The 13,314-nt window shown below is 36.9% G+C and overlaps 1 protein-coding gene across 1 annotated transcript in view; it reads left to right on the top strand.

Moving 5' to 3' along the window:
- The window catches only part of INSC (INSC spindle orientation adaptor protein), a gene marked incomplete at its 3' end in the record, with an annotated part of 99,683 nt that overhangs the window by 42,050 nt on the left and 44,319 nt on the right, over positions 1-13,314 (top strand). The window contains exon 6 of the mRNA XM_080345212.1: positions 4,736-4,861. Within this exon, the coding sequence (XP_080201338.1) occupies positions 4,736-4,861 (126 nt within the window). The remainder of the gene's footprint in view (positions 1-4,735; positions 4,862-13,314) is intronic.

The following is a 13,314-nucleotide window of genomic DNA, read 5'->3' as shown; positions in this document are numbered from 1 at the left end:
TGACTCACCCTGGCAGCCCACTAGTTGTTCTCACAAGCTGTCAGAATTATGAAGACTGAAGTCTCTAACACAAATGAGTAGTAGCAAGGGCAAGATAAGAAACGAAAGGAAAAAGCCTAAATACTACTACTGCTACTACTACTAATCACCCTTGAATTCTGAGCTAACAGAATACCCAATGTTGAGCTATGATACATAGTAATACATAGTTTTCATCTACAAGCAACTTCACTGGTGGCAGCATAACGAAAAGTCCACGGGTTTAGATAATTTTAAAAGCAAAAAAAGATGAGGAAAGGAAGAGAAGAGCCAAGTAGAGAATTACTGGGTAGAAGTTTTAGCCAAGTTTCTTTCTGCAGATCAGTTTCCTACATTTGGAACTAAATGTTGCTAAAATATTCCTCTAACAAGTCTTATAACACATAGCTAAACATCAAAAAATTTGACTAACTTGCTGTATCATTGTCTGGAGTTGTACTGCAGGAATGTGTTCACAAAAGTATTTTTTATTATATTATAGATGTATGGATTTTTTTTTTTTTAAAAATTACTTTATGGATGTATGGATTTGATGGATAGACTCTTTGGTAGATGAGGAATGGACTGAATGTTTGCATCCAGAATGGTCAACAGCTTGATGTCCAGATGGAGATCAGTGATGAGTGATGACCCACAGAGGTCCATATTGAGACTAGTATTGTTCAATATCTTAATCAATGACATAGATTCATCAAGCGCACCCTCAGCAAGTTTGCAGGTAACGCCAAGCTGAGTGGTGTGCTTGATGCCTGAGGGACCTGGATAAGCTTGAGCAGAGGGCCCATGTGAGCCTCGTGAGGTTTAACAAGGTCAAGTTTAGGTCCTGCACCTGGGTCAGGGCATGCCACAGTATCATGACAGGCTGGGGGATGAAGAGATTGAGAGTAGCCCTGCAAAGAAGGACTTGGGGGTACTGGTGGTTGTTGAAAAACTGGACATGAGTTAGCAATGTACCAACTATATCCTGGGCTGCACCAAAAGAAGCATGGCCAGCAGGTTGAGTGAGGTGATTCTGCCCCTCTGCTGTGGTGAGACTCCACCTGGAGTCCTGTGTCCAGCTCTGGTGCCGTAAGTACAGGAAAGACATGGACCTGTTGGAGAGGGGGCAGAGGAGGGACATGAAAATGATCAGAGGGTTGCAACAATGCCCCTGTGAGGAGACGCTGAGAGAGTTGGGACTGTTCATCCTGTAAAAGAGATGTCTCTTGGGAGATCTTAGTGAAGCCTTTCCATAGTTAAAAGAGGTCTTCTAAGAAAGATGGGACAGACTTTTTAGTAGGGCTTATTGTGACAGGAGAGGGAGTAATGGTTTTTAAATTAAAGGAGGGGAGATTCGGGCTAGACATGAGGAAGAAATGTTTTACACTGCAGGAGGTGGAACACTGGAACAGGTTGCCCAAAGATGTGGTTGATACCCCATCCCTGCAGACTTTCAAGGCCAGGCTGGACAACCTGCTCTAGTCGAAGATGTCCTGGCTCATTGCAGGGGGTTTGGACTAGATGAACTTTAAAGGTGCCTTCCAACCCAAACTATTCTATGATTCTATCTATTAGATTTCAATCCTGGGATCTTTCATATTAAAAACTATGAATTAGTCCTGGTTGTTAAAACTATAACTTTATGTTCTGAGAGCACAACGAGACACTAAAAAACAGAAATTATAAATTTTAAGTGGACTTGAGCACTTGAAGTAAACTGGTTCTAAATTGATTTGGCTTCATAACAACCAGATGAAACAGTAAAAATCAGTTCTGGAGTTACAACGATAAATGTTGGGACACGGTGATACAGGGAAAGAAGTGTTAATAAAACCATTTCACTGATCACGATTAGAGTCTAATACCAAATGTATTGAGCTGGATGCTATAATAATAGTCTCTTAAAAGAGAGAGAGAGAGGTAGAAATTATAATGAAGATAGCCATACCCGCTTATCACACTCTTCTTTGGAGAATGCTTGACTATTTGAATCCCATATGGATGTGCAGCAGATCACTTGCTCTGAAAGGCTTCTCATACATCTTATCTTTACCTTTTTGTATATCAATTCCTTTTCTAGCAAGTATTTACTATGAAAACTTCTTCATAGATCATCTTTAAAGCTAATTATAATTGTTGTCCTCTATCATGAGGAAAGACTTGATGAGAATTCACTGCACTTTGAGTGATTTCAGGCTGAAACTGAAAATGTTACACCTTAGAGTTGGATGCCTTTTCTCTCTCCTCTTTATTCATTCAACTCACCATGCACAGTGGGGTTTTCTGTACTCATTACTTCCTTCAGATACTTTCTGTGGTTTTATTTCAGGTGATTTTGTTATCTCTTGCTGGCCCTTCTGGATAGCATCTCAGGGATGTCTCCAGGAAAGTGAATTCCTGTTAACCCAATATAGAAGAGAAATAGGTCATCAAGCAGTAAAGCAAATTCTCTTTTCAGATACTGCTTCTCAGAGTATGTGAAGCCTGTCCTGAATGAAACTTGAATTACAGAAAGAGCAGCTTTTCATGTGTTATTTTGGCATTTCCAGATTTTGACCAGAAGTCTGCAAAGAATATATAAAAGTATGCTTAGACATATCAGGAACTTTTGGAAAGGTGCAGGTTTATTTCAAAAGGAAGTAAAGCTCAGTGCTGTTATGTTTCTTTGTCTGAATGGTACTGTTTATTCATTTGAATAATTTATATGTATTCCTGTCAGATACAGCTTTGTCATCATTCCAAAAGATACAGGAGACAAATCTTGGAAAAGGTGAATAAATTCTGGGGAACGCTGTGATCCCATTGAGGGGAGTGTTGTTGACAAGCCACAGAATCAGGCTCTGTATTTCCTACACATTCCATATTTCACTTACAGCTCTCTAGGTTCATTATTTGTGATCAATATTTTACAGCTTGGTGATGGTACACAGGGCACAAAATAAACAGTTTAGATCTCCTTCTGACAAACATGATGATAAGTCACTTCCCGTCCATCAGAGGCAGAAGCAGGGCACAAATTTCTCATGCAGAAAGCTTGAAGCATATGTGCCATTACTTCAGCTTTACTAGTGTTGTCCACAAACTTCTGCTTATGAATAAAGCAGAGAATCAGGTCATCTCTGTTGAACCATGAGGACTTTCAAACTGATAATAAAATAATAATAAAGAAATCCCAGTTACTTTAGGTTTCGTGACAACAATATAATAGCTTTTTTCTGTATTTTTAATAGATAATTCAATTAACGCTTGGGTGAAATACCAATATTCTTTTGTGGAATGCAAAATATGACTGAAACTTTTTTTGTTAGTGTACTGCCTTATTTTTATTTTAAAGGCTCAGGTATCTTTCTGCAGTAGGTTATATATAGAAGTATATATAGAAGTATAGAAGTACAGATACTTGTGCACTTCTTACAATTCCAGAAATACATTTTACCCTTAGCAAACCTTAGTAAGCCTACTGTTTTCACTGATCTCATGGAAATTACATATATGTGTGCAAAGACATAATATAAATGTTTTATCTTGTAAATATATTGAGGTGTTAATTTTGTCTAAGTCTAATTTTCTTATAAATTGGTATATATTTTTGTTAGACTGAACATATAGCTTTGCTTGCCCTATTATTGTCTACTCTATTCCAGCAGAACTATTACACTACAAAAACGCAGAATTCTGAAAATGAGTGGTCTGTATTGTAGTCCGGAGGTTTTATGACAGTACAACCTGTTGAGCTTTCAAATAAGAGACAAGGTGGAGGAGAAAAAGATTTTCTGTGAATCTGAACAAGAGGAGTGTATATTGCACTTGCTCCATGATTCCAACAATTTTAATTTAGTAGTGTAGCCTGAGTACTTAATTCTGAGACCTTTCATCTCTTTTTAATATTTTGAATGCTTTCCTTCTCATTATATGTCTGCTCTTACATAATATAAGGCATCTCTAGTCTACCTGATGGCATAACATTTTTAAATGTAGGAGAATAAAAAAAATACTAAAAGAAGTGCATGTATTGTCTGTATTTATTTATATCTTTCCATTTTTAATGTGAACTTTTCTAACACTTATATGTTTACAATCTGTGTTGGAAATTATTAAGTATAACTACTGTAAGGATGTATATGTACTCAAATATTTGTCATTATTGCCATATTTAAAAGAAAAAAATGTAGGAATGAGAATTTCATGTATTGGAGGATGAAGTTATGACTTGTACCTGTATAGAACTTGACAGCTATTTCCACATTATTTTAGGTAGGTCTTCAACCATCTGATCTTCTCTTTCAAATTTTAACATTAATTAAATATTGTATGGAACTCATGTAGAGCAATGGGAAATATGTGCTAACAAAAGTCTATTTTAAACTAATAGCATATTGTTGAATTGTCACTTAAATGTCATTGCAATTGCTGGTTATTGATAATTCTTGGTAATTTTTGCATGAATGTCAAGTTTAATTTAAGTTGCACTTGTAATTGATAAAAGTCAACCACTTAAGCACACCACCTACTGAGGCTATATTACTTTTTCATCACTTAGTGTATAAGCATTAATCAACTTGAGTTCTCTATGTGAGCTTAACATCCTTTTTGTTGGTGTTGTGATGACAGCTAATTTGGATAAATTACTAAAGGATTCTGTCCCCCATCCCAATCTCAGTTAAATACTGGGGAGACATTCAGTGCTGCTTTTCTGATTTTTGCTTGTCCCCTGCAGGAAGGAGGTGTCATCACTCTCTTTAAGATCTGTCGCCAGGATTGTTTCAGGTGCCTTTATCCCCAGACACTGAGAACGTTGGCATCCATTTGCTGTGTAGAGGAAGGTATGCACCAGTTGGAAAAGGTAAGCACTTCAGTGTTCTCTACTGACTCTGTGTCATAAAACAGACAAGTCCTGTTTTTAATCTCTTCTAGGAATTCTAGGGGGTGTTTGGTACTGTGCTCCATGCTTTTCACTTTTTCTGTGCTGAACACTTCTTCAGTTTTTACAAAGTTAGTCCCAGCAATACCATTATCCTATTCAGTTGCTTGCATAAATAAGTTTTCTAAGTGGGGATAATTTTCATTACGCAGATAAATACGCTAGTGACGATGTCAAAAAAAAACCCAGAGAACTCATAATTTCTGGACTCCCTGAAGTGTTTGTTTAGAAACTCTAGCGTTTCAAATGACCCTTAAAAGACAGAAAGCTCCATACCTCTTTCCATCTTTTCGTGATGCACAGGTAGGGCATTTGTGAGAGTTGTAATTGCACAGAAAGAACCGGGACACATATAGAAACTGACCAACAGAAAAATGTGTCTGCTAATCAGTAGTGAGTCTCATACAGGCCAATTTTAACTGGGATGGCAAACATCAAAACATTATCCAGATAAAATTATATCAAATGCTCAGGTTCCATTCCTTTCTCACTCTTGCTACATACTGCTGTGTATTGGAAAATGAACACTTCTGGTCACTAAATCATGATCTCATCCTTTGTATTTCATAAAACAGTCATCTTCTACAGCTGAATAATGGCCTCTTCAAGTTAATGATAAATGATTTCACTGCCACTTTACATTGACATATCTTGTAATTTACTGCCCTGAATTCAACCAAACCATGACAGAACATCTGCAGCAAAAAGCAAGTATCTGAGCTTACAGTAAATGAAGATGACTTTTTTTTTTTTCTCTTTTTACATAATGCTGGTTCAGACTGACACCAGAATCAGTCTAAAAGGATCTTTCATTATGTCCACTATAGCAGTGGAATTAATAGAGTTAGAAATGGAAGAGATTGATTCAGCTCACCTGGTCCAATTCCTGGCAGTCTCAACATGCATTTAATGTGGCCGATATCAAAGCTGACAAAACAGGAGTCCTAGAAAAAGTGATAACTCTCAGGCTCCTATGTCTTTGATCTGCTTTAATGTCGATCACAAGCAAAACTTCTCAGGGTAAACTTTGTCACAATCAGGACCAGAGTAGGTATTAAGGGATGTTTAACTGAAATCCCTACCCCTGCTTTCAGTAGTTTGTTTTTCACCTGGGCCTTCAATTCTTAAATAATATCTTGGCAAAACCTCAGTCTGTGACATGAGGGGCTGGATGTTAATCCTACTCACCAGACTGAACAGACAGAAGCAAATTTTCTCTGCAAGGAGAAAGTGCTAGTGGAGGTTGAAGAACACAAGCCAGTAAAATGTTATGTCACCAGTAAATAATCTTTCAGCTGGTGACAGCCCAGGTTTGCCAGTTTATAGAGCTGCAGAAGGATAGTAAACAAGAAAGTTTTACTACTCTTCGTACTCTCTTTTCACAGTTCTTGTATACCTATTTAGAAGTGGCAAGACATTCTGACACTAGGGAGGCAATGGAAAGTACATGGATCAGATGACCAGTATATTGATGTGAACAGCACTCCAGTTTTTCATATTGTCTTCTTTAAATAAGGAGGACTCCTTACCTGGCAGAAAGGGTGGCTTCTATTATCCAACTAAGTACCTGGGTGGTAGGGAAGCATTTAATTTGTTTTAATGTAAATATAATTATGCCACCTAGTGCATTAAAACATCAGTGCAATTTGAATTTGATTTTTAATGGCAGAAACTTCATTCAAACAAATAAAGCTTGGTCTCAAAACAATTCAGATTAGGTATTTCAGGATTAAAACAATTATTAAAATATTAAAAAATATTAAAATATTATCTCTCTCCCTCCCCTCGAAAAATACACCTTCCCCCTCTATTTTTCAATAAGATTTCACAACCATTAAAGTGTTGGAAAGACCACTTAAAAGAAAGCAGCAGGAGCTACCATTTCTAATGGAACATTTCTTTGGGAGGTAAACTAAAAGGAGGCAGTATACTTTCTGCAGTAATTGCAGTTCTTAATTACTAAAGACATTAGGAATATTATATATTTATCCAAAGCTCTTTTATCTTTCCAATTCAGTAGCAACACAAGAAGGGTAACAAGAACATCTATGTTAATGCAAATAGTTATTTAGAAAGCAAGCAAGGTATTGAGTAGTTCACAGAAGGCAATCCAAGCAGAGAATATTTTAACATTTTTCTTGCATTTTAAGATACCTGAATATTAGATTTTCTTTATAATTAGTGCAAATTTAATGTGAATTATGTTATACTTGTCTTAAAGCATTTGTCTTGAGTGGATTTTTGGATTGCGATGTGGAGATATTGTCCTCATTTACAAAAAAATAAAAGTAACAGTTGAGTGTTCATTTCTAAAGGTGTAGGAAATTGCCTATTCTAAACCAATATATTTTCAGTAATGAATTATGCAATTAGGCAATTCTAGTAGAAAGATAGTGAAGAAATAGTCTCATTTTGTGATTGAGAATCGTGTGTAAATAAATGTTGTTCTGTGAAAACTTGTGCTCCACAAGTGGTAATTCTGGTGCTCCAGGCTGTTTATGGATGTTTGGTTGTTTGTTACACTTTAAGTTTATAATCCATTGTGACACCAGCAGGTTTGAGACCATTCTTTGGTCTCAGCTGCCCGACCAGTCGCACTTCAGAGGAGTGGTGAGACACTGGCAGAGCAATCCAAAATTTCCTCCTTTACATCACTAGTGTAGCTGCCTCACCCTGTGCCAAAGAGTTTTGTCAACTGTGTCTTGTGGAACTTGAGCATGCTAAGTTTTTAGAAGAAAGCTCACTGCATCAGAAAGGATGGTTATTTTTGGTCTAGGCACTCCAGAGTTTATGCAGAGACAATATATAATACAGATATAGATAATATATAATATAGGTAATAGATAATACAGAAAATAGCTGAAATCTCTAAAATGAGAAGAATGGAAAACGCTTTGGAGGAGATGAGCATGACTGGAAACTGAAGAACAGTAGTAGTGCTGCACACGCAGACCTTTTTGTGTATCCAGCTCTGGACAGAAATGCAATGATATAGAAGGAAATTTGTTCTCAACACAGACATTTGTTGAGGGTTCTAGAGGGAAGAATATCTGAATCTTCACAAGCGTGCTTTGACAACCTAATTCACCTCAAGGGTTCTCATGTAGAAAGGACTGTTGGAGGAGCAGAGCTGAGAAAGGTTAACATATGCATTTCACGAAACTTAAGGTAAAAAAAAAAAGAAAAAAGAAAAAAAATTGGTGGACTTGATTGTCTGATAATGTACATCCTGCAAATTACATTAGGAATAGCTGTACTTCAAATGCCATTTTTATTGTCAAGACACACACAAAATCTAACAGATTATGGTCTTCAACATGAAGCAACCTTGCCTGGAAAAAGGATTTTTATTTGAATACAGTCATATATCTTCAGCATGTTGTTTGCCTAAAGGAGCTCTTCAGCCCTTTCCCTTCCTGAGGCTGCATTAGGTTCTTGTTTTGCAGAGCAAAGTCCTTCCTGTACAGATGCTGACATGTGGCCTCATTAATGTCTAGAGACTCTGGCAGTTTTTCTGCTTCGGGTCTGTCCATACAACACTTGTTGACTGATGCTAGAAGGCATGACTTTCCAATTTTTGCTGTGCACTGAAGCTCAGTTGTGTGATTTTCACTGAGGCAAACTTCCTATGTGATAAAAGAACTGCAGAATTAGTGCAGAAATAAACAGCAAACAGGTAGTGCAACGTACTGCAATTTCTAATGTGCATGTGAAACATTATTACCTTTAAAAGCTGCAGCTCAGGAGGGACCTAGATTGAGGCTCATCTGCCACAAAACCATAATGATTTATACAAGTAGTCATTCAAGCAGCTGCCTAAATATTAACATGTGCGGTGTATGTTTACTTACACTATTTAAACTACTCCAGAAAGCAAGACACCTGGAATCAACTCATTAAGAGAAGATATTCCAGAGAGACTGGTGACAACTGTAGTTACTTTCATTAATAAACCCTCCTTTTGAACAAATGACGTGGTTTTTATCACTGTGCTTTAAGCAAAATTGCCAAGGTATAGATTACAAATTACTTTAAATGCTTCATTTAAACCACATCATATCAAATTACTTCCCTCCAGAAAAATAATCTGAAGAAAGAGAAAGCAAATACAAAATGTCTCATTTTTGTGCTTTGGAAACTGTATGAATTTTGTGAAAACTTCTTCAACACAAGTAACCTAAAATCTGTTGTTCACTGTGAACCCAGTCTGATTTTTAAGAGCAACTGCGCTTTTATATGGAGTAATAATTTCTGCATGACGGGGATGTAGTATGTCAATGATATATTTGAAAAATGAGCTTTTGGTGAGAATTAAGTAAAATATTTATTACAGAACCTGCAACTACAATTTATTCATAGCTTTTGGGTGAATGTGAGCTGATTAATTCATTCAGCTGTAACTGCTTTGAACTTTCAGTTTCCAACATTAACCTCAGTCAAAGCCAGGGAGTAACTGTTTCAGATGAAGTATATGTGTTGCCTTGAATCTCAGCTGCTGAAACCACTAAGGTTCGTGTAGCTGAAGGGTGAGACAGAAGTGAGAAATATGGAGAGGGTTTTGATTATGAGAGCTTTGATGACCTGGTATGAGGGTACAGTCACCACTTCTAAAATCTGAACACAAAATTTAGCTGGTGGCCCATGGATTTCACTGTCATGGCATATGAATGTTTTTTCTTTTCATAGTGTCTGGTATGTGATGGAAATAACTTTGTACCATACAAGAGAGAGAAAATTTGCCTGATCTGAATGAACCGTATGGCTGTCTTCATATTTACATATTCCAAATGCAAAATACCAGGGGAAGCAGAATATTAATAATGGTCTCCTAGAAAAGGTGTGTGAGAGTGCCAGTGATTAGGAAGGAGAGACCCAGAAGTTGCTACATTAAAAAAAAATATCTGCAGGTTGTCTTCTTATTTTAAGAAATGCAGGAGTAGTGTGCAGCTTTCTAAGAAGCAGTGAAATGTTGATTTTCATTATGGCAAATAGCAGCTTATTCACAGGATCTGCAGCAAGGAGAAAATCTCAGGAAGTGCAGAGCTCTGCCTTAACCTGCTGGCCTCTCTCACTCCCCAGAGAAGGGCTTTGTGCCAAAATTTCTTTTCTTAGTTTTAGAACAAGGGGTTAGATGGGCTTATAAGATGATAAAAATTGCATGGATATTTTATTCTAAAATTCGTTGAATTCAAGAGCTTGATTGTTTTAAGAAAAATATTTTCAAAAAAACCCCCCATAGTTTTCAAAATTTACTTTTAGTTCACGGAAAGTCAAATTCCATGTTACTCTGTCTCCTGAGTGAGATAGGGCAAGGCTGGGTATTAACAACAAAATAAAGGACTTTTAGAAATCGTTAGAAGGGGATACGTTGTTGAGGAGTCCTTCTCTTGTCTCTTTCCCACAAGAACAGGTAACATTTAAAACTGTAATCCTTTCCGAGTGGATCATATTGATGAAAACATTCTCAACACTTTTTTCTGAATGGGAATTTCACTCTTGTTTGTTCCCCAAAACAGTTCTTCTGAAGTTTCACGGATGAGAAGAGACTGGAAACTTTCTTTCTGCATGCTTAAAACCACAGAACACTGGCTTGTGTGCTAAGAGCATGTGAGATGATTTAGATGGAAAGAGTTGAAGAGATGCATTTCTTTTACAACCCTTTGGCTGATGAGTCAACTCTCCTGATTTGCATAATGGACTTTTCTCCATCTGAGAACATTGTTTTGGCTCATCTTCTGTGAACATTTGTAGCCAGGCTTTGAAATCATGCTTGTAAACTTACAAACAGTGAGCAGGAATGGATAAAGAGATTTCTGTTGTTCTGAATTTTGAGGAGAACCTTTTACAGACTAATTTAAGCAACTTTGGCATGCAGTGCAGAGCACACTGAAACTTAATGTCATTGATAGCTGGAGTTGGGAACTTTGTCTCACTGGTCACTGGGTAATTGTGTATAATAGTTCACAGGGGAATGAAGAGCTACAATGAGACAGAAATATGTCAGCTTTAAGGAACAGTGTGGGGAATAGCATTTTCAAAAGCTGCTTCTCACATAGCCTTTTTGATAACCAGGCAAATCTATTTCAGTAGCTGAGTTTGTGGTACAATTAGATAATGTAAAGTTCTACTCTTGCAGCTCTTTAATTTACTGGACACTTCTTCTCAGTAAGGCTGTTTAATTAATTGGCAGTGAAAAATGTGCTGGGTTTGGCAAATTACATTTCTGTCAAAGCCCTTGTGAGATTCATTAAATCATATCTGAGAGTGCAGGAACAGCCCTTCCTCAGCTGCTGGCTTTGTATCTGTTAGGTGGTGTTTCAAGTTTTACTTCCTGATTATACAGCCATGTATATGTAATTAGTAAATGCAGCTTTTCAGCAGAATCCCAGAAGTAGGGTAGAATGCTTTGGAAGTCATGGAAGGGACTTGTTTCTGAATACTGAAAACCAGTGTGAAAACAGCCTCTCCCTGTGCCCTCCCCAAACCAACAACAACAAACCAACCAAACCAACAACTGGTGGCTAATGTATGCAGTATCACTGTTGAAAGCCTTCTGCCAGTTACACAGCAGATTAACATTTGTTTGCTTTATCACAGTACCCACTTTATCATGCAAAGAAAAAAGCAAGGTTGGTTTTTTTTTTTTTTTATTTTTATTTAATGTACTTGTTATTCAAGAGACATGGAACTGAATAAAGACAGACATGTTAGTGCAGGATTATGGGACATTGCCAAATCTCTGTAGGAATAAAGTATGCACAAAATGCTTTGGCTGAGGTCACTGCCATTATTCCAATTCTGTTAAAATAACTAATTAAATTATAGTGGTTGTGTTGTTGTAGGCCTGATGGTCTAAGGAGATATGTATCAGTTGCTCTAATAAAAGATATTACCTCCTCTTACAAACCTTGCTTCACTTTAATCATATTATAGATTTTAGAAGAGGGAGAATGGAGCCAGCAAGTGTAGCACTAAAGATAAACATTTTGATAATACTGGTAAAGTAGGACAATATGAGACTTAGCTAAGTAGTTGGTGAATAGCTGCATTTGTAGGACACAGATTCTGTTGTTTATCAGTAGATCCTCATTTAGATATCAGGCCTGGCCCAGACTCTCCAAACATATGCACATGCGCTTAGCCTTAAGTGTGTGAATAATTGCATTTAAAAACAAAATAACAACTACCTGTTAAAAATGTCAACTGACATGCATGTCTGTTGTTTTGCTCACAATTGAGGTTTCAGACTGCAATAAGTTTCACGCAGTAAATATTACTTGATGGTCACTGAACACATAGTGCTGTGGAACAAAGCAAATGCTTCAAACTCAGATCAAATAGGTTCAAGACTTTTTTGACAAACCTTGTCTGTCTTTTCAATAAGAGGCACAGCAGGCAGTCTATGAAATGATATATAAATCTATCTATAAATTGATAACAAAAGCGCAAGCTGTTTTCTAACCCCAAAATGAACATTTTTTTTAAGGCATTTGCCTTTAGAGTCCTTTCATGTCACGCACAGATTTAATCTTTACTTCCCTTTGTCCTGTGCTTAAAGTGACATACTGCTTAAGCATGGATCTGTGATAACATGTCTGCATGCAAGAATTTCATAACAGTCAAAACAGGCCTGCTTTTATTCAGGTTTTGTCTTGTTTCTGTAAGATTTGATCAGGAGAAGCCATTACAGTGGCATTCAGGTATTATCAATGATGTGCTGAGAGCAGATCTTGCCACTGCTCTGTTGTGTTTTTTCATGGCTCCAGAGCAGCGTCCAAGCAGAGTGAGAACTGATAAACTTAGGTGGACTTTGGCATTGGTTCCCCTATATGATGCAGTCACTGCAGGAGGAACAGCATTGCTTCTCATCTACTCCTCAGCTTTGTCTTTTTATACATCTTAATTTTTCTAGCTGAGGTGCAGAAAAGAGTGTCTTCAGAATTTTTCTTTTTGTTTTAAAAAGATAAATTGCACTGAAAGAGATTTTGAAAGCGGAAGAGGAAAGTCCTCAGACTATGCCAGGTTACTGAGGTGTACACTTCAATGTGCAAGATCAAATTGGAACATTGCCTGTAGATTGCCATTCCCTGCAACGTCATTTTGAAATTTTGAGCTGGTGCCAGCTTACCACTCTGCACTTGTTTGGCTCCCATATAATTTACACATGGTTTTTGCAGTCAGTTATGTTGGTATTTTATGCTAGCTATTGATTTTATATTTCACTGAGTATTTTATTTAAAGCGCTCCAAATAGCTCTAGATTTATGTTTCAAAAGTCAGGATGTTAAGAGAATTTTATAAATGAAAAATAATTTGGAAATCACCATACGATGATTTTTCTATAATGATTTAAAATATTACTTAAAATGATGACAG

Source organism: Nesoenas mayeri, assembly GCF_963082525.1.
Source record: "Nesoenas mayeri genome assembly, chromosome: 5".
Lineage (NCBI taxonomy): Eukaryota > Metazoa > Chordata > Aves > Columbiformes > Columbidae > Nesoenas > Nesoenas mayeri.
The sequence above is the reverse complement of the archived record's forward strand: the minus strand, read 5'-3'. Positions and strand labels throughout refer to the sequence as shown.